At 36.7% G+C, this 22,798-nt stretch overlaps 1 protein-coding gene across 5 annotated transcripts in view; it reads right to left on the reverse strand.

The window, feature by feature from the left end:
• Window positions 1–7,580: 7,580 nt before the first annotated feature.
• LOC141405822 (uncharacterized) overlaps window positions 7,581–22,798 on the reverse strand; it is an 87,507-nt gene continuing 72,289 nt past the window's right edge. For 4 of the 5 annotated variants that reach the window (XM_073990557.1, XM_073990559.1, XM_073990558.1 and 1 more), the window contains exons 2-7: window positions 12,351–13,109; window positions 12,069–12,287; window positions 11,655–11,994; window positions 11,124–11,522; window positions 8,321–8,440; window positions 7,581–8,252 (exon numbers count right to left, since the gene is read on the reverse strand). In XM_073990557.1, coding sequence (XP_073846658.1) covers window positions 7,857–8,252; window positions 8,321–8,440; window positions 11,124–11,522; window positions 11,655–11,994; window positions 12,069–12,287; window positions 12,351–13,105 — 2,229 coding nt within the window. In that variant the 5' untranslated portion in view covers window positions 13,106–13,109 and the 3' untranslated portion in view covers window positions 7,581–7,856. The remainder of the gene's footprint in view (window positions 8,253–8,320; window positions 8,441–11,123; window positions 11,523–11,654; window positions 11,995–12,068; window positions 12,288–12,350; window positions 13,110–22,798) is intronic. The other variant, XM_073990561.1, reaches the window with a different exon arrangement.

The raw sequence follows: 22,798 nt of genomic DNA on the forward strand, positions 1-22,798 counted from the left end.
AACAAATAATAAAAACATTTTGAAGTAAATCCAAATTATCCTGTCCCAGAATCCGTACAAACCCTCAAAAAATAAATTAAAGAATATATGCGGAATCTAGACAATGCGTAGAAAAATATGATACCAAATTTATAGAGATTGGGTACGTAAATTGCAACAACAAAAGAGAAAAACTTATTGTTGGAAAATATTGTTGCAAATATTTTTTTGGTTTGATTCTAAAAATTAGAAAAAAATATTTGGGAGTTCTCCAACTATTTTGCTAAAATCCCATAGAATAATGAATGTATACAGTTAAAACTTCATCAAAACATATGGTTTACCATCGCGAGAGTTTAACTGATTACTGTGATAACTTATAAGGGTAGGAAATTAAGAGTAATATTGAAATTACAATCATTCAATTAATATTATAATTAAAAAGCCTGTTATTCGCGAATTAGTTAAAGTCGGTTGATGCGCATCCGTTTTTGGATACAGTGAATCAATCTCTGTCAAAATTTATGCATATTTCGATGTTTCACTCAGGGGCCATTGTGTGCCACCAGTTGCATCATACACTGCAAAAAACCTTAAAGTTGGTAAAAGTCGCGCAATGTGCATACGATTTTGATGCGCATCCGGTTTCGTCAGCGCATATCAAAAATACGTCCAAATATACCAATTTTAATTAGATTCTTCAAGAACCGCGGATGTGCCTCCACATTCTATTTTTGGTGAAAAACCCATATTACACGCGAATCTCTGTAATTTATGACACGCGTTTTCGCAAATATTATAATCGCGTATAAAGGATTCCAATTATGTAAAATTTTTTAAAGAAAATCGCGGTTTAGTGCGCGGATTTGTCGAAATAATTTTTGCTGCTTTTCCTATTTTCAGGGTATCTATATCCGCGGTTTTAGTGGATGGATTCGATCGCGGAAGGTCTCACTAGATCCGTCGCGTAAAAAAACTAAATTCACGCGGGGTACAAAGGAAATTGAATGGCACTTGTAAATTTTAAACGCAAAAAATAGGTTTTTTAAAAAAAATCACGCATCAAATATTGGCCTTTAGACTCCAATTACTAGGATGCTGTAAGGAGCACACTCATGAGATATGCATTAAACGACGTAGAATCGCGAGTTTTATAATCCTAATGTGAGTTTTGAATATTATCTTGTTGCGCGTCCGAATTATTAAAACAATTCAAAAAACCCCGAAATTCCGGCTTCAAAATGTCAGCATCAATTTTAGGTGGATGCAGTGGATATATCGAAAAATGATACACTAGTATCATATTGCCCATGAAGTATTCTTTGAGTCTTTCTTTGGGCATATGTCTATAAAATGTAAGGTTAAGCCTAAAATTGGAAGGGAGCATAAAAAAACTTGTTGGCTTCAACCCATTTTTACCTATTTTTCTACATTGATGCCAACACAGCTTCCACGTAAATTAATTTTAATGGCCGACCTTATGGGATTCCTCCTAAAACACTTCAGTTTAAAGAATGTATATCATACTATATAGAATATGTTAACAGTTCGCGAATTCTGAAAGGGTGAAACTCGGATTCATCGATTGTAAAAAATTTTTGTTTTTCGCCATATATGTATTTATATTTATCGTTAAGTGAAGATGGTGTTCTTACTGTTTCGATGGGATTTCCAATACATTATATGCGTCTCGTAACTGTTTACGAGGTATGGACAGATTTTCTTCCTCCAACTCGTTTAAAAAATACACGGCTGCTGTTAAATCCATCACAATATTGTTATATTTGTTCACAGATTAATTAATTTTCGTTTGTTTACTTTCTTTATAAGTTTAAACTTCAAATATTTTATATTTGTTTACTTCATTTATTTGACAGAATGTCACAAGAAAGGAACACAGCTGTATTAGCAAGCATATTATTTCGTATTATTTTTAACAAAAGTTCACCAAAAGCAAACTTTAATAATCTGGCAATATTTTCTAACGTAAAGTATTATTTGACATGAAAATCGAAAACGTAACTCGTGTCGAACGACAATGTATATTTTACAGAAACCGAATTCCGTTCAAATTCGAACGACTAACATTTGTTCGAATAACCTTTCGATCGTCTTAGAGAAACTGGCTATTAGTCTTATGCCAGACTATGAAAATTTTCATTAGAAAATTCTTTATTATTCTCCTCCACACACAAATATGAAATCATATGAAAATTTTGATATTTCCATTGCTTTGCATTGGTTTGAGAGTTACGAATTTAAACATAAAGAATAATTTCAGATTACAGAACCTTGTGAACAGAGTTTCACCCCCTTCACACCTCTTGTCTATACACTCATTTTCACGTACATGAAAATTTTCATAGTCTGGCATAAGACTTATGCTTTTTCGGAAAACCACATATCGCTCTTTTACTTAAAGAGTGACATAACTCAAAAAATGCGTTTTTAGAGTTAGCAATTTCTATTTTTCTGCAAGTTATATTTTCTCTTGTGTCAAATTTTCATGTTGACATTTCAAAAACTCATAGAGTTACTGCTCATTTACTACGAGTTTGGCATAATTAAACAAAAATGTGTTTTGAGTTTATGAAGCACTAAAGCACTTTAAATCATGATTGATCTTGCTCAAAAATTTAGCACTGATATCTGGCTAGCTGTTTACAGAATAGGGTCCAAGTAGTTATTTTTGTTTTTGTGTAATAATATGTATTTTTAAGTTGGGAAGCCAAATCTCAATCGCCAACATAAAAACCGGTTTTCTCGAAACTGGATTTTTTGAGATTTGTCACTTTTTGGAGAAAATGAGCGATATGTACAGATGAGCTATACTGCATTGTAAACATGCTCTATATGATTGATATACGGAACATCGTTTAACTTTGCTGGGCACCAGGACATAGTAATACAATGGTCAACGAATTAGCAGATAACTAGAAAGGGTGATTCTTGGTTAAATACCTTTTTGAGTGTTTATTTGGGTATTTAATGACCTGTTTATATTATAGTTGTTAACCTTCTTTATTAGGATTAATTTGGAGTATAGACAATGGAATTGACATTTTAAAGCCAGTGAGTTTATTAAAATCAAAATTTTGTTTCCGTCAGAAGAATAAAATTTAAAAAAAAAACAACGCATTAGAGTTTTTGCCGGGTTAACCCACTTCATGAAGATTTATTTGACGTTTACGCTATGACATTTGAAACCCAAACCAACTGGGCTAATCCGGTTAAGTGTAACCGGGGTATTAACGTCATGGTAATGGGCTAAAAACGTACCTTAAACTATCTAAAATGAGGGATTATATGATAGATACATCGTCCTACATTGTGCCTTTCTGCAAGAAGTGTTTTCAATTAATAGTTCTGTAGTGGAATTCTGGAAATCCTTTTTTGACTTACCGACAAAAATCGGTAAAACTAAAATGTTTATAATTTCGGTAATTAACGAAATTTGTCAGTAAGATAGCAACCAAAATCAAGCTGATGCTAAGTTCTACCGATAGCAACAGTGTTGTCAATTTTATTCATGCTTTTCATTCATAATTTTGCGTTTTTAGTTTAGTTTAGTTTTTGTCGGTAACTCAAAAAATGTGTTACAGAATTCCACTACTGAATGCTCTCATATACCAAAACTTGGGTCATTAATAACACTATGCAACACTGAAAATGCAAACAACTTCTAGTATGCATTTTTTGAAAGTACATATTTAGACTACAATAACCCTAGTAGGGTTTTGTCCTGTCAGATCCAGTTCGGATTTTATGGCCTCATCTAAACCGGGCTAAATCTACACTTTTTTGCATTTATCACGCCTTTATCTCAGAAACGAATAGGAATTTGGCCTTGCTGTCTTTAGCAATATTGTAGCCCTAAACTGGTAGAACTTGTCTTTTGAAAAAACCACATAAGAAAAACTCCATCTAGGACATCAAAATCCATAAAATATAGAAAATTTTACATAATTTCTGAAATTCTGGTCAGTATCGGCTGAACTATTGGGAGTTGAACCAAGTAACCTATTGCAAAAATCTTCCAAATAAAATTCTCAACAATTCTTTAGAACATTCTGAAACTCTAAAATGCTTACTTCATATTGTTTCAGCGGTATTTTGCATCATATGTTTTACAACGCGTGTTTCAAACACAGTTCACAACAAGGGTTTATTCTCGCATTTTGGATTTCACTACATTATTGACATTTTTATTAAATCGTCATTGAAAAATGTACTGAAAACAACGACATAGAGGCATTTTAACACAATGTTCTGAAGAGTTGTGTATTACATTCCAGGGAATATTTTTCCAAAAGAAAATATTCAGAAAAAATTAACGGGTTTGGAGATACGGTGCGAAATGTATAAAAATTGTGGAATTTTTGCATATATTTTGAAATTTGAGGCAATAAATGTAGTTTTTCCAGTTCATTATTTCTCCAAATATTGTATTCTTGTCTTTATCTACAAATTTGCTTCAGATGTCAGAAGAAGATTCGCATTGGTTTCAGAGATATAGCCCCGAATTTCTTTAAAAACTCGATATTTAACGATCTTTAGATTGTGCCATAAAATCCGAGCTGGATCTGGCACAACAAAACCCAACTAGGGTTTCTTGTCGTTTGGGTCTGTACTTTCAAAAAATCCTCAGTTCGAATTGTTTGCACAAGATCACCTTAAAAATGTTGCACAGTGTTATGTAAAATTAATAGTCCAATTTTAAAATAATAAATTCTTTCTAAAATATATAAATTTGTAATCTAATTTCTTATGAAAATAGTATACCTAGATATATGGTTTATTCTGAAGCTCATAGTGAAATTTTGTGTAGAATTTTGCTTTTTTTGACACTTTTAACCTAGAACCAAGTTTTATGTTACTTTCATGTATCAACTCGAAAAAAGAAGGAAAAAATTTTCATCAAAAAATTGGGAAATATTTTCATGTTTTTTCAGCAAATTTGATACTGATATTTTCATGATATATAATATGAATAGACATTTCATTTCTTTTGTGACCCATAGTGAAATTTGATGAAGAATATTTTTGTCTTTAACGTCATCTCTCTATAATTATGTTTTATGGGACAATTTTGAATAAACTCAGATGAAGTCCGACTTTAACCCTTAAACGTGTTTTTCAATTTTAGAGATTCCTGGCGATTAGATAAGATGTACAGATTTGGTGTATGTATTTGGTGTATTTTGTAGAATATTTGGATTTGATATGATCACATTTTAAAGGAGGTTTTGAAAGATTTTCGAAAAAAGGACCAAAAAGACCCCTTTGATGAACCGCATGAGGGTTAAAATTTCTAACAAAAATATTTCCCACATCCTCCTCTGTAAAGTTGCCAAAGACACTATGTACCTAAAATGTAATGATTTCTAGTTATCTTAGCTCGAATATTTCGAAAAAAAACTAAAAATGGTCGGAACTTGCCCCGCCTACTTTGGTTACGTTCCGATATAAACTTTGAAAACGCCGATACACGTATCTCATATTTTTAGCTATTATTTCATAATCTACTCAGTTTTCCTTGTCATTTTTTATACCCTCCACCATATGAGGGTATGGGGATGGGGGTATATTAAGTTTGTCATTCCGTTTGTAACTACTCGAAATAATCATTGTAGACCCCACAAACTATATATATTCTTGATCAGCGTGCAATTCTACATCGATATAGCCATGTCCGTCCGTCTGTGGAAATCACTCTAGCGTCCGAACGGATTGACGTAGGTGGATGAAATTTTGGGAAAATCTATTATATGTACATAGGACTTTTGGTATTGAAAGCGGGCTATGTAGGTCCACGCTTTCGTATAGCGCCCATACAAAATAACGCGTGACGCGTCGTCGTTTTAAGGAATTTTTAAGATATTTGTCCCATTTTACCACCGAATTGGTTGTAATTTGGTATTTTGTGTCGCCAGAGGCCAAAAAAAATTCCTACCAAAGTTGGTTTATATAGGTCCACGTTTTGGTGTAGCCCCCATATAACGCCCCATATAAAGTACGCGTCATTTTAATATATTTTGAATGTATTCGTCCCATTTGACAACAGAATCGGTTGTAACTTTGTCTTTTGTGTTTCCAGAGGCTAAGAAACATTTCTACCACAAAATGTTTATATAGGTCCACGTTTTGATATAGCCCCCATAGGACGATATCTCCCGATTTTCGGTATTTTGAAGGTTTTGGCCTCATTATCACACCGAGATGACTGAAATTTGGTATTTAGTCTTCGTTGGAAGTATAAAACTTTCCCCCAGAAATTTGTAGGTATAGGTCCACGCCATCATAGAGCCCCCATTGAACGGTACCTTCCGATTTTCGGTATTTTCAAGGTTGTGGCCACATTAATCCGCCGAAATGGCTGAAATTTGTGGTGGTATAAAAAGTTCGGCCCGAGCGAACTTAACGCTTTTCCTACTTGTTTTTTCCATTTAAATATTGAAAAATGTCCCGCACAAACTATTTTTAATTGTTATGATATATGAAATAAAATTATATATGATATAACATGATATATATGTAATGATATGATGACAAATTTAGTAAGAAACAAAATGGTTATGCCATTTTTTAATTGAGCCGTGTGGCTCCAAAGCTTATTTTCAGTTATATATCAGCTAAAAGTGACTTTAAAAATTTGTCAAAAAAGCTCATATAGAAAAATTATAAAATGACTTTGTGCGTGAGCTTTTTTATCGAATCATCTTATAATTAAGATTTTATCTAATCTAAGGTAAAAACTAATCAAAATATGATACAGGGATACAATGTTGTAAAAACGCATAACCCTGATGTACATATGTTAATATGTCAAATTTTTGAAGTTCTAAATTTCGTTACACAATTCGGTCCTTCAAATATGTTTTTTTTTTTAATTCTGTAATAATTATAATTTTAAGCATCCATTAACATTATCAAGCATCCCCTATTTCATCACTCTTTGCAAAATTTGTGGTAAGCCCCTATTAGGGGTATAATTTTAAATTATAAAAAAAAAAAAACAAAAAAATGTGTGTTCTTAAAGAATTTTATGTCAACTCTATTGTTTATTACAAGTGCAAATATATTCAATTGTTGTTGTTATTTGTTTGTAATGCGTTGTTGTTATTGTTTTTGTTTTCTTTAATAAAAATCTAATTTTCTTCTTTCTTTACTTGTTGTTGGTTTGTTTCAAGTTTCATTCATTTAAAGTACATTGTGTTTAATTTGTTTAATAACGTTTTTTCTTGTTGTTGTTTTGTTTCATTTTTTGTTAAAATCTAACGACTAACTATCACACTCCAATGTTTGTTTGTTTTTGTTTTAAAAATTTGTAGTTTAAATTTTGTTGTTGTTGTTTGTTACTTAAAATATTGCCTTTGCCCACGTTTTTTTGTTGATTTTTTTGTTTGTTTATAATTTGTTAGCTTTTAAAAATGTGTTTTTGTTTTCTCTATTGTTTTTCTTTTTTTTTTTTTTGTATTACTTATGTACTTAACCTACAAATATATCTACAATTAACTGTAAGGATATGAATAACAAAAATGAAAAAAATACAACGAAAATAAAAAAATAATAATAATATTTTATATATATGTAAAAAACCATTATGAATATGAAATATAAAAACAAAAATAAAAATAATAATTATATTTATTTTAATAAGAATCAAATGCCTCTCGCTCTATCTATCTCCATTTCTTGCCGATGAGTTTCTTTCTATGATTATAGATCCTTTGTTTCGAGACCAAACTTCAAACTTTACAATTACGCTATGCTCTTCTTGTTATGGGTTCCCCCGAATGGGGCCCCATACACCTTCTTTCCACCACACCTTAATCTTTTGCCGGAGATGTCAACATGACACCCTTATGCATTGGTTGCTATTGATGACTTTTGCTCAACAGATGAGCATTGAATTCGTAGACATTGTTCAATTGCTCCCCACAAATGTTACATTTCCATGGATTGCTCTCACAGTGGCAACCCTTGTGCAGGAAGTACAAAGTTTCATCGGGAAATTCAATACCACAAAATAGGCAAGTGAGTATCTGTTTACGATTTAGACCAGCCGAATCGTTTTCGGGACCGGTTGATGTTATGGTGCCATTGCATATCGGCGTAGTGGACGAAGTAGCAGTTCCACATGTTGGTGTCAAACTGCTTTGTATCACATTGTTATTTTCCATGGAGGCAGCATTGCGGGTTATACGATTATTGGCCTTGGCACAAATGCGGCGTTTAAGATCTTCCCGCAACAATGATTTCAACGGTGAAACCTGTCCAAAAAAGGAAATAAATAGATTACTGAGGTGTTTTGGGGAAGCATTTTTATCTTCATACTTACCTTAATCAGTGATGTTAATCTCGTATTGGGTGTTGAGAATTCCGATTCACTACTGTCACCACCGTTCATGCCATCGCCGTTAACAGAGTTTTTCGTCGCATTATCCTCGCTGGGTGGTTCCTAATCAAAAATCAAAATTGAATTAGTTAATTTTCTTTGGAAATTACAACAGACTCCTCTATCTTCACTTAACTACGTTCTTAAATATCTATAAAGGTGGGGTTACACGCATTCAGCTCAGTTGAATAGGATGCATTTTTTAAAAATATCATTCGATCGTATCAAAAATTTATTCCGATGTGCTTAGAAAAGAATGGTGGATTCTGTAGGAAATCTTCAATTCAGCCTGGCTGAATAGAGGTTTCCATAGGAAATCTTCAATTCAGTCTGGCTGAATAGAGGTTTCTGTAGGAAAACTTCAATTCAGTCTGGCTGAATAGAGGTTTCTGTAGGAAAACTTCAATTTAGCCTGGCTGAATAGAGGTTTCTGTATGAAAACTTCAATTCGTTCTGGCTGAATAGAGGTTTCCTTAGGAAATCTTCAATTCAGCCTGGCTGAATAGAGGTTTCCATAGGAAATCTTCAATTCAGCCTGGCTGAATAGAGGTTTCCATAGGCAATCTTCAATTCAGCCTGGCTGAATAGAGGTTTCCGTAGGAAATCTTCAATTCAGCCTGGCTGAATAGAGGTTTCCATAGGAAATCTTCAATTCAGCCTGGCTGAATAGAGGTTTCCATAGGAAATCTTCAATTCAGCCTGGCTGAATAGAGGTTTCCATAGGAAATCTTCAATTCAGCCTGGCTGAATAGAGGTTTCCATAGGAAATCTTCAATTCAGCCTGGCTGAATAGAGGTTTCCATAGGAAATCTTCAATTCAGCCTAGCTGAATAGAGGTTTCCATAGGAAATCTTCAATTCAGCCTGGCTGAATAGAGGTTTCCATAGGAAATCTTCAATTCAGCCTGGCTGAATAGAGGTTTCCATAGGAAATCTTCAATTCAGCCTGGCTGAATAGAGGTTTCCATAGGAAATCTTCAATTCAGCCTGGCTGAATAGAGGTTTCCATAGGAAATCTTCAATTCAGCCTGGCTGAATAGAGGTTTCCATAGGAAATCTTCAATTCAGCCTGGCTGAATAGAGGTTTCCATAGGAAATCTTCAATTCAGCCTGGCTGAATAGAGGTTTCCATAGGAAATCTTCAATTCAGCCTGGCTGAATAGAGGTTTCCATAGGAAATCTTCAATTCAGCCTGGCTGAATAGAGGTTTCCATAGGAAATCTTCAATTCAGCCTGGCTGAATAGAGGTTTCCATAGGAAATCTTCAATTCAGCCTGGCTGAATAGAGGTTTCCATAGGAAATCTTCAATTCAGCCTGGCTGAATAGAGGTTTCCATAGGAAATCTTCAATTCAGCCTGGCTGAATAGAGGTTTCCATAGGAAATCTTCAATTCAGCCTGGCTGAATAGAGGTTTCCATAGGAAATCTTCAATTCAGCCTGGCTGAATAGAGGTTTCCATAGGAAATCTTCAATTCAGCCTGGCTGAATAGAGGTTTCCATAGGAAATCTTCAATTCAGCCTGGCTGAATAGAGGTTTCCATAGGAAATCTTCAATTCAGCCTGGCTGAATAGAGGTTTCCATAGGAAATCTTCAATTCAGCCTGGCTGAATAGAGGTTTCCATAGGAAATCTTCAATTCAGCCTGGCTGAATAGAGGTTTCCATAGGAAATCTTCAATTCAGCCTGGCTGAATAGAGGTTTCCATAGGAAATCTTCAATTCAGCCTGGCTGAATAGAGGTTTCCATAGGAAATCTTCAATTCAGCCTGGCTGAATAGAGGTTTCCATAGGAAATCTTCAATTCAGCCTGGCTGAATAGAGGTTTCCATAGGAAATCTTCAATTCAGCCTGGCTGAATAGAGGTTTCCATAGGAAATCTTCAATTCAGCCTGGCTGAATAGAGGTTTCCATAGGAAATCTTCAATTCAGCCTGGCTGAATAGAGGTTTCCATAGGAAATTTTCAATTCAGCCTGGCTGAATAGAGGTTTCCATAGGAAATCTTCAATTCAGCCTGGCTGAATAGAGGTTTCCACAGGAAATCTTCAATTCAGCCTGGCTGAATAGAGGTTTCCACAGGAAATCTTCAATTCAGCCTGGCTGAATAGAGGTTTCCATAGGAAATCTTCAATTCAGCCTGGCTGAATAGAGGTTTCTATAGGAAATCTTGAATTCAGTCTGGCTGAATAGAGGTTTCTATAGGAAATCTTGAATTCAGCCTGGCTGAATAGAGGTTTCTATAGGAAATCTTGAATTCAGCCTGGCTGAATAGAGGTTTCTATAGGAAATCTTGAATTCAGCCTGGCTGAATAGAGGTTTCTATAGGAAATCTTGAATTCAGCCTGGCTGAATAGAGGTTTCTATAGGAAATCTTGAATTCAGCCTGACTGGATAAAGGTTTCAGTAGGAAAACTTCAATTCAGCCTGGCTGAATAGAGTTTTCTGTAGGAAATCTTCGATTCAGCCTGGTTTAATGACGGAACACTCGTGTCAGTCTACAAAGAAAATTGATCTCAGCTTTGTTAGGATGTACAATAGACTGACGATATATAGTACACATTTTGCGATGAACTATCGTTCATGTTTACAACAAACAGTAATCATTCATTTAACAATTCAAAAATATAATTTCCATATTTTAACAACCTACCCTCCACATCCGGAGCATGTCCATATAGTGACGGAAAAATATAAATTATGTACTAGAACAACAACTACTAGTTTCTTTACCCACCAACTAGAAACTTACACTGACCTGCTTAATGGGTATGAGACTAATCGAGGGCGTTATATGATTCTCATGATGATTTTTTGGCGAAACGGAAGTCAAGGCACCACATAGAGCTCCGCCCGAACCAGGTCCCATACTACCGACACCAACGCCGACGCCGCTGCTACTGCTGGCACTGCTACTGGTACTCGAAGGCAACGATTTGGCATTACAATCTAATGGATGTTCTTGTGGTGGCATATTAATGGTCAACGGCACTGGTGACTCCATGATGGTGTCACGATCATGGGGACCCATAACATCTCCCGTGGTACTACCGGCTGATGATGTGGTTGTATTGTTGTTGCCACTGCTACAAATGTTGTTGCTACTGCTATTGGGGGTATTGCTGTTGGGGGTGGTGGTGCTGGTGTGACCCTGCAAATCAAATGCACGCAAAACGCATAAGAGGACATTCTCAACGGACGAACGAGTATAGAATGAAGTAGAGGAAGTCAATGAGTTTACTACAGACATAAGAGAATCATTAGAATTGGAACATTGCTTTACATTGAACATAGCGTTATCCGAGAGGCCATTGTCGGGTAGTGTTGAGATCTCCACGTGAGGCGTTAAGAAATGCATTGGCGGTGTTGCATTCTCCAGGGAGCGTAGCGATTCGCCGCTGTCGCTCTGGTGGCTGGGCATACTGTTGGCGGCCGAGACAATGGCCGCATTGGAATTAACGGCATTGGCAGCAGCTGCAGCCGCTGCTGCAACGGCATTCAGACCAGTCGGCACATAACCGGCTGCAGCAGCGGCGGCAGCCACCTGTGATGCCTGTGACTCCAGAGCGAGTAACAGCGACGATGAACCGCCCGGTCCAGGATTGTCCAAATCAATGCCATGTCTACGGAAAAAGGAATGAAGTTCAGATTATTAGTTCGCCTTGTAGGAAGAAGCAGATTTTCTTTGTTTTCAGACCTGTTGAAAAAATGTATTCTCAGGGATTTCATGGAACCAGCACGGTAACTGCACAATGGACAGGTTTTTACCAGATCATGCTGGCCCACATGTTCATTTTGGAAATGGGCCCTCATGGCAATTTGCCGCTGGAAGCCTCGATTGCAAATCGGACAATGATACGGCAGCGTTTTTGTGTGTGTGGTAAAATGTTCCGCCAAGTGATCTTTGCGAAAGAATCTAAAAGAAGCAGACACAAAAATCAGAAATTGCAACATCCCCATCCAAAAACCTGTTACATACCTCTTTTGGCACACCCGACACTCATAAGGCTTGACACCGGTGTGTCGCATTTTATGACGTCTCATATTTGCACCATTCGAAAACTTCATATTGCAGACATCGCATTCGAACACTTTGCGGGACGATGCTGCTGGCTGAGACGGATTTGTTGAATTGGCTGGGGCAGTGCAATTACTACCATTGGCAATGGCGCTGATCACACCCCCGCCACTCACAGGTGTCAGTGCACGCGCCGCATGTTGATCTGGACCACCACCACTGCTTGTGGCGGAACTTTGTAGATTATCACCACCATCGACATCTTCATTTTTAAGGCGTGCTGCTGCCGCAGCTGAATTTGATAGACATTGGACTACATGCAAGAGCAGTGTGGCTCGGGAGCTTGTCTCGAAATTGTCACAGCGTTCGCAACGGAATGTTGTAGGATTATTGGAGGCATTTGAATTGTTGTTGTTGTTCGTTGAGAGATTTGTTGGCGATATACTGACATTGGCTGTTATTGGTGTTGGTTTCTCACCACCATTATCTGAGGACGAAGATGATTGATCTTCGGAGCTGTGATGTAACTGAAGCTGTTGCTGCTGCTGCTGTTGTTGTTGATGATGATGGTGTTCCTTAAGGCTACGCAAGGCATGAGCGTGTGAGGCTAAAGTATTGTGATGCAACAGTGATGCTGTTGTTGACATATCAACAATGAGTCCATTATCTTTGAGCGATAGCTCCATTTGACCGGCAGAACTCATTGTGTCGGTCATTTTGCTGCAATGAAATAGGAGAAGGAAGAAGGAGATTAGTTATGGGTTGAGGAATATTTTGAAAGAAAACAAATAATAGGAAGGGAAACATAAATCAACGCAGATTCTGGGGTGTTAATTTTTGATAATAAAAATTTTAAAATTTCATTTTACTTGTAATAGCCACCTCTCTCACCTCAGGTTAAGGTATCTCTTGCCCTGAGGTCATCAACAATTATTAAAGATCAGCTACAAAATATTTAAGTTTTTCAAACAGGTTCCCATCACCACCATAATTGCAACGAGTAGTTGAATTTGTGCATGTATGTATGTACACAGTTGGAGATCATGATTGATCGTTGACGTTGGTTGCTGGATTAAGGTCTCTGCAAGTGAACTTTCAACTCAACCTACATTTATGATTCCAGCTTGCATTGACAAAAAGTCACACACACTCACAAACAGTTTTAAACATAACTTGGTTATCTGAAACCATGTGGAAGTTCAGTGATACCTACAGATATACTTAAATATCCATGTGTATGTTTGTATAATGGGATATACATAAGTATGTATATTTGTATACTAATATTAATTTGATCTCAATTTTTTCAATACAATAAACAAAACATACATCCATATATGAAACCCAGCTACTGTAGCCAAAACAAATCCATGGCATACATTTCGGATATGAGTATACCATATGCAATGTGTGTATGTATGTCTGCATGTTATTATATATAAAAGTAAATCTCAGTTTGATATGTATGTCTGCACAAATTAGTAAACCACGCATGCTTAAGTGAAGGCTATATTCGATGGGTTTTATTGTTGTGCACCTCCACACATTTAAGTTTTCAGTTAAAAAAAAACTCTAATAGAAGTTTTGGAAAGCTGTATTCAGCCAGGCTGAATAGAAGTTTTCCTAGAGAAAACATTATTCAGTCAGGCTGAATAGAAGTTTTCCTAGAGAAAACATTATTCAGCCAGGCTGAATAGAAGTTTTCCTAGAGAAAACATTATTCAGCCAGGCTGAATAGAAGTTTTCCTAGAGAAAACATTATTCAGCCAGGCTGAATAGAATTTTCCTAGAGAAAACATTATTCAGCCAGGCTGAATAGAATTTTCCTAGAGAAAACAATATTCAGCCAGGCTGAATAGAATTTTCCTAGAGAAAACATTATTCAGCCAGGCTGAATAGAGGTTTCCATAGGAAAACTTTCACTTCAGCCTAGCTGAATAGAGGATTCCATAGGAAAACGTTCAATTCAGCATAGCTGAATAGAGGTTTCCATAGGAAAACTCTCAATTCAGCCTAGCTGAATAGAGGTTTCCATAGGAAAACTCTCAATTCAGCCTAGCTGAATAGAGGTTTCCATAGGAAAACGTTCAATTCAGCCTAGCTGAATAGAGGTTTCCATAGGAAAACGTTCAATTCAGCCTAGCTGAATAGAGGATACCACAGGAAAACGTTCAATTCAGCCTAGCTGAATAGAGGTTTATATAGGAAAACTTTCAATTCAGCCTAGCTGATTAGAGGTATCCATAGGAAACCGTTCAATTCAGCCTAGCTGAATAGAGGTTTCCATAGGAAAACGCTAAATTCAGCCTAGCTGAATAGAGGTTTCCATTGGAAAACGTTCAATTCAGCCTAGCTAAATAGAGGTTTTCATAGGAAATCTTCAATTCAGCCTGGCTGAATAGAGGTTTCCATAGGAAATCTTCAATTCAGCCTGGCTGAATAGAGGTTTCCATAAGAAATCTTCAATTCAGCCTGACTAAATAGAGGTTTTCATAGGAAATCTTCAATTCAGCCTGGCTGAATAGAGGTTTCCATAGGAAATCTTAAATTCAGCCTGGCTGAATAGAGGTTACCATAGGAAATCTTCAATTCAGCCTGGCTGAATAGAGGTTACCATAGGAAATCTTCAATTCAGCCTGGCTGAATAGAGGTTTCCATAGGAAATCTTCAATTCAGCCTGGCTGAATAGAGGTTTCCATAGGAAATCTTCAATTCAGCTTGGCTGAATAGAGGTTTCCATAGGAAATCTTCAATTCAGCCTGGCTGAATAGAGGTTTCCATAGGAAATCTTCAATTCAGCCTGGCTGAATAGAGGTTTCCATAGGAAATCTTCAATTCAGCCTGGCTGAATAGAGGTTTCCATAGGAAATCTTCAATTCAGCCTGGCTGAATAGAGGTTTCCATAGGAAATCTTCAATTCAGCCTGGCTGAATAGAGGTTTCCATAGGAAATCTTCAATTCAGCCTGGCTGAATAGAGGTTTCCATAGGAAATCTTCAATTCAGCCTGGCTGAATAGAGGTTTCCATAGTAAATCTTCAATTCAGCCTGGCTGAATAGAGGTTTCCATAGGAAATCTTCAATTCAGCCTGGCTGAATAGAGGTTTCCATAGGAAATCTGCAATTCAGCCTGGCTGAATAGAGGTTTCCATAGGAAATCTGCAATTCAGCCTGGCTGAATAGAGGTTTCCATAGGAAATCTGCAATTCAGCCTGGCTGACTAGAGGTTTCCATAGGAAATCTTCAATTCAGCCTGGCTGAATAGAGGTTTCCATAGGAAATCTGCAATTCAGCCTGGCTGAATAGAGGTTTCCATAGGAAATCTGCAATTCAGCCTGGCTGAATAGAGGTTTCCATAGGAAATCTGCAATTCAGCCTGGCTGAATAGAGGTTTCCATAGGAAATCTTCAACTCAGCCTGGCTGAATAGAGGTTTCCATAGGAAATCTTCAACTCAGCCTGGCTGAATAGAGGTTTCCATAGGAAATCTTCAATTCAGCCTGGCTGAATAGAGGTTTCCATAGGAAATCTTCAATTCAGCCTGGCTGAATAGAGGTTTCCATTGGAAATCTTCAATTCAGCCTGGCTGAATAGAGGTTTCCATAGGAAATCTTCAATTCAGCCTGCCTGAATAGAGGTTTCCATAGGAAATCTTCAATTCAGCCTGGCTGAATAGAGGTTTCCATAGGAAATCTTGAATTCAGCCTAGCTGAATAGAGGTTTCCATAGGAAATCTTCAATTCATCCTGGCTGAATAGAGGTTTCCATAGGACATCTTCAATTCAGCCTGGCTGAATAGATGTTTCCATAGGAAATCTTCAATTCAGCCTGGCTGAATAGAGGTTTCCATATGAAATCTTCAATCTAGCTAAATAGTGGCTGAATAGAGGTTTCCATAGGTAATCTTCAATGCAGCCTGGCTGAATAGAGGTTTCCATAGGTAATCTTCAATTCAACCAGGCTGAATAGAGGTTTCCACAGGAAAACTTTCAATTCAGCTTAGCTGAATAGATGTTTCCATAGGAAAACGTTCAATTCAGCCAGGCTGAATAGAGGTTTATATAGGTAAACTTCTATTCAGCTTGGCTGAAAATTTTTATGTTTTAAGAAAATTTTAACTAAATTTTAAATAATTCTGTAACTTACAAGAATTATTTTTATTTTTTGCCCGATAACAAAACACGACTAATACACCATATTCATTCCACAACTGTGGCCCAAAGAATATACAAAAGCTAGGTCGTTAACTGCTATGGCGAACGCATGCAAGTGTAAAGCAGAGCAAGCAAAGCTTGCGCTCAATTTTACTTGCTTGATTTTTTTGGCTATCCGGCCGTCAACTAAGCACCAGCTATATAAACTAGTTTCTGATGCGATTTCCCAACCCATGGACGGTTCGTCATAGTAGAGGACGTTGTCGTCATCATGCTGCTACCGATTGGTTGGTTCGTTGGTTATTTGGCAGACTTAAATCGGCGTCTCGACTAGCAGCCACCAAATGTTTGGTAAAGGCATTTGGAACATTGACTCTGTCGATAAAAGTGGTTTTTGTAGCCATCAGGTGGATGTGGACAACAACAACAACTACTGCTAGACATGCATTCTATGTGCAATATCCAGTATGTGTGTGCTAAATGTGAATATTTGGCTGATGATGACGACGATGATGGTAATGGTAATGGCGCTGGTGGTGCTTGTTTGGGGTTTTGAAGATTTCAAGAATACTTTTTTAGTTGTTGTTGTTTCGTTTACTTTTGTGTTTTTCTGGCATATGGAAACCCACTTGTGTGTACTTAACTATTATAGATGTTATTGAACAGCTAGCACAGAGGTAGGTAGGTAGTCAGATGGATAGATAGATACTTATTGCGAAAATAGACGTGTTTCATAGCTTCCAAAAGAGTAGAAATATAAATGCAATCCATAGACTTTTAGTCTATGGCACACCACCACCACCACCACCACCATAGAAGAAGCAACAATACAACAGCAACAAAAGATGTTTGATGTTGCAATTCTTTGTTGCTTTTGGAACGTTTTGGTTGCTTGGCTTAATGGGGTTTTACTTTTGGTGATTTTTCTTCTGTGGGTTTCTAAAGAATTGAGTAACTCTTGCTGAAACATGCAAAAAAATATGATTTATACAAATTGGCTGAAGTAATGTGACGCACATGTGGTTAGATAGGGAGATTAATTTGATGTTAATGAGTGCAGAAGAAGAAACTACAAGTGTCCTCAAAATCGTACATTAGGTTTTTGGAACTCGAGATTGAAATAAAAATAGGAAAACTGTTATTAAAAGTTTTCCTATAGAAAACTATATTCAGCCAGAAGTTTTCCTATGGAAAACTGTATTCAGCCAGGCTGAATAGAAGTTTTCCTATAGAAAACTGTATTCAGCCAGGCTGAATAGAAGTTTTCCTATAGAAAACTGTATTCAGCCAGGCTGAATAGAAGTTTTCCTATAGAAAACTGTATTCAGCCAGGCTGAATAGAAGTTTTCCTATAGAAAACTGTATTCAGCCAGGCTGAATAGAAGTTTTCCTATAGAAAACTGTATTCAGCCAGGCTGAATAGAAGTTTTCCTATAGAAAACTGTATTCAGCCAGGCTGAATAGAAGTTTTCCTATAGAAAACTGTATTCAGCCAGGCTGAATAGAAGTTTTCCTATAGAAAACTGTATTCAGCCAGGCTGAATAGAAGTTTTCCTATAGAAAACTGTATTCAGCCAGGCTGAATAGAAGTTTTCCTATAGAAAACTGTATTCAGCCAGGCTGAATAGAAGTTTTCCTATAGAAAACTGTATTCAGCCAGGCTGAATAGAAGTTTTCCTATAGAAAACTGTATTCAGCCAGGCTGAATAGAAGTTTTCCTATAGAAAACTGTATTCAGCCAGGCTGAATAGAAGTTTTCCTATAGAAAACTGTATTCAGCCAGGCTGAATAGAAGTTTTCCTATAGAAAACTGTATTCAGCCAGGCTGAATAGAAGTTTTCCTATAGAAAACTGTATTCAGCCAGGCTGAATAGAAGTTTTCCTATAGAAAACTGTATTCAGCCAGGCTGAATAGAAGTTTTCCTATAGAAAACTGTAGAAGTTTTCCTATAGAAAACTGTAGTCAGCCAGGCTGAATAGAAGTTTTCCTATAGAAAACTGTATTCAGCCAGGCTGAATAGAAGTTTTCCTATAGAAAACTGTATTCAGCCAGGCTGAATAGAAGTTTTCCTATAGAAAACTGTATTCAGCCAGGCTGAATAGAAGTTTTCCTATAGAAAACTGTATTCAGCCAGGCTGAATAGAAGTTTTCCTATAGAAAACTGTATTCAGCCAGGCTGAATAGAAGTTTTCCTATAGAAAACTGTATTCAGCCAGGCTGAATAGAAGTTTTCCTATAGAAAACTGTATTCAGCCAGGCTGAATAGAAGTTTTCCTATAGAAAACTGTATTCAGCCAGGCTGAATAGAAGTTTTCCTACAGAAAACTGTATTCAGCCAGGCTGAATAGAAGTTTTCCTACAGAAAACTGTATTCAGCCAGGCTGAATAGAAGTTTTCCTACAGAAAACTGTATTCAGCCAGGCTGAATAGAAGTTTTCCTACAGAAAACTGTATTCAGCCAGGCTGAATTTTTTTCTATAGGAAAACTGTATTCAGCCAGGATGAATAGAAGTTTTCCTATGGAAAACTGTATTCAGCCAGGCTGAATAGAAGTTTTCCTATAGATAACTGTATTCAGCCAGGCTGAATAGAAGTTTTCCTATAGAAAACTGTATTCAGCAAGTCTGAATAGAAGTTTTCCTATGGAAAACTGTATTCAGCCAGGCTGAATAGAAGTTTTCCTATGGAAAACTGTATTCAGCCAGGCTGAATAGAAGTTTTCCTATGGAAAACTGTATTCAGCCAGGCTGAATAGATGTTTTCCTATGGAAAACTGTATTCAGCCAGGCTGAATAGAAGTTTTCCATAGGAAAACTCGTTAATAAAGCCTTTACCTTGAAATCTATTCAATAACCTTTATATAAATCAAAGTGTACCCCCCAAATGAAATCATATGGCAGACCCTCAAAACTCCAACAAAATGATTTATTAGTTGTGAAGTGTCTTCTTCTTCATAATTCCCTTTCATTTCATAATCAAAACGAAAAAAATTAGAGTGGGACATTCAAAAAAGTAGTTCAAAGTGTCAAACAAACTAAGCTATAAAATATTATCAAGTGGAACGTCACTCCATTAAGAAAGCCACAATCACAAATCATCAACAAGGTTACCTTGAACTTCAGGAAGCTGGTATTTTTGTGTAATCGACAACAACAACTCCCTAGGGGGGTAAAAGCAACAATAAGAAAACTACAAATGAATGAATGAAGAGCTTTAGGAAAATAAATCTCCCCACTATTATAAATTAAACACAAAGAGAAGAGCTAAACAGATGCAAAAAAAAACTTTAAACTCTGGTTTGGTTTATTCGTCGTATTCGGGTTAGAGATTTGAATTAATAATTTTGTGTTTTATTTTTGGAATTCACATAAAATCATAGAAAGAAAAAAACTGCATTTAGATTGCGCAAAAAACCTGCACACATACACCAACAATGCCACAACATTATCATCTTCATCTGCAGCTTAAGCTTTTCCATAAAACAAAGAAGAAATTAACATCAGCAACAACCAAGATATGTAGTATGTATTGTGTTTTTGGACCATATCCAATTAACATTGAATATTATGTCAAATGTTTCGGAAAAGATGGCTTGGCCCACTAATCAACCCACACGCACACACACACACAGATAATGTGTGAATTTTCGTTAACAAAAAATGCGGCCAAAAGCAAATCTAATCCAACAGCAGCAGCACCGCCAGCACCCATTACCATTCCATCCGTCATTAAGTTTTGTCTAGGCATTAAGAGTTGTTGGCTGGTGCTGGGAATGGAATACTATAATGATGTTTACAACAACAGAAATATACCAGCATTTTTTTTCGTTATCTTCTTCATTTTTATTGTGAAAGATTCCTCAGCTTTTGGTGATTTATGGCTGGGCTGTGTGTATGGAACACTTTGGCAAATTGAATGAATTGATGCAGAAGGCAATGAAGAAGAATGCTACATAAAATGAAGAAGTGGAATAAATATTATGCTGAGCTGAATGAAGGTGTTGTGATTTTGTTGCAGTGGTTGATAATGATTTTGATTTCAAAACAACCGGAATTGGGCTATATGTGTATGGGAAGCCACTTGACATTATTTTGCAAAACAAAGAAACACCACTCACTACTCTCATGAAGTCAAAACTCAACAGAAAGAGGTTGGCAAAGTTCCTAGGGAAAACACTGTCTAGATTTACTGACCCTTTCCGGTTTTCTTTGCTGTAATCGTGTACTTCTCAAAGAAATATTTTAGAGGATTTATTTGCTTATTCCGGTAAAATTGACCGATATGCACTATTTAAAGTAAAATTTCCCTCGACTGGGTTATTTTCTCCCAAGTCTCCCGCGAAACTCTGTTTTCTAGAATAAATTTCTAAAAAATACCTATTTTGCAACATTTATTGCGAGCCGCAGCACAATGTTTCAAAAATCGATTTTCATGGCCAAAACCCCAATTTTTTATCGTCACCAATTTTTAATTATATATGGGATTCGATAGTAATCATGTTGAAACTAAGGAAACCATAAAGTTACGTCAAACTATAGGAAGGTGTGGGCGCGGCATGCTCCTAAAGTGCAGTACACATTGTCAGTTTTGAGTGACGATTTTTTGCAATTATCGATAACTGACCAACCGTTTAGCAACCACAAAATATTTTGTGGTAGCATGATGAATAATGACAAAAATGGACGGCCACACCAGCAAGCAACCGCAAGCTGTCATTCAAAATTGACATTGTGTACCCAGCTTAAAGACGGAATTTTTTCCCCATTTTGGATATGTAATTTTTGGCAATTTCTCGAGGAAGAAAAATATTTCTCGGAAACTATAACAGATATCGTGTTCATAGTTTTTTGTTTGGGTTTTTTTGTTAGGGTTATGACTTTTTGAATTTTTTTTTTCTCAAAAATGATTTCCTGTAGTGAGAATGAATGAACTTTTGCCACCACTTAATTTTTTTTTTTAAATGCTATGAAATGAAAAAAAAAATCTCAAAAAAGTATTTCCTTTTGCACGAATGAATGACCTTTGGCCTATTAATGACTAAAATAACATAAATATTGAAAAAGGTCCCGCACAAACCACTCTTAATTTTTATGATATATGAAATAATGTTATATATAATATAAAATAATATATACATATGTAATAATACGACGTTCACCCATAAGAACGTTAAAAACTTGGGTTTGGGCGTCGGGCTAGTAACCCTCCCCTAGAAAAAACTGCCTACTATGAAAAAACGAAAGAAAAGAAAAACAAACCCCTCTAAAGTTGACGAACCCCGCAAACGTTTTAAGGACCATGATCTGCGAATCTGCACCTGGAATGTTCGCACTCTTTATAGAGAAGGTGCAGTCTTCGCATTGGCAGACGTACAAGGCCGATATTACTGCCATACAGGAAACACGATGGATTGGGAAAGGTGTCAAAACAACACCTAAAGGTGACGCACTGTATTATAGCTGCCATGACGTAAAGCATGAGTTTGGTTGCGGATTCGTAGTTAGTCGGAGACTAAAACATCTGGTATCCAGCTTCACCCCAGTGAATGAAAGACTTGCTGCAATTCGAATAAAAGCTAAATTCTTCAACATCAGCTTTATTTGCGCTCATGCTCCCACTGAAGAAAAGGACGAACAGACCAAAGATATATTTTACGAGCGCTTAGAAGAAACATATGACCGTTGCCCTGCCCATGACATTAAAATCATTCTAGGCGATTTTAATGCCAAAATTGGAAAAGAGAATATCTTTGTCCCAACAGTCGGGAAATTCAGTCTCCACAGTGAAACATCTGACAATGATATGAGGCTGATAGACTTTGCAGCTGCAAAAACATGCTAGTTAGCAGTACCTGGCTGTCTCCAGATCAAAGAACAAGTAATCAAATTGATCATGTTGTGATAGATGGAAGACATTCATCCAGCGTGTTGGATGTACGATCGTTCCGAGGCGCAAACATTGATTCGGACCACTACCTTGTTGCAGCAAAGGTACGTACCCGTCTAAACGTTGCAAATAAAGCACGAACAGACACAACGCGGAAGTTGGACATCGATAGGCTGCAAACACAACAGATAGCCACAGCATATTCCACTCAACTAGCCCAATTGCTTAACGCACTCCTTGTCCCGATAACATAACAACACAATGGCAAAATATTGCCCACTCCATGCAAACAGCCGCAAAATCCATACTTGGATTCCAGAGACCTCCACAAAGGAATTCATGGTATGACCAGGAGAAGAGAAAAATGCGGC

The sequence above is a fragment of the Musca autumnalis genome, unplaced genomic scaffold (assembly GCF_047663935.1).
Source record: "Musca autumnalis isolate F117 unplaced genomic scaffold, ASM4766393v1 scaffold_5, whole genome shotgun sequence".
Taxonomy (NCBI): domain Eukaryota; kingdom Metazoa; phylum Arthropoda; class Insecta; order Diptera; family Muscidae; genus Musca; species Musca autumnalis.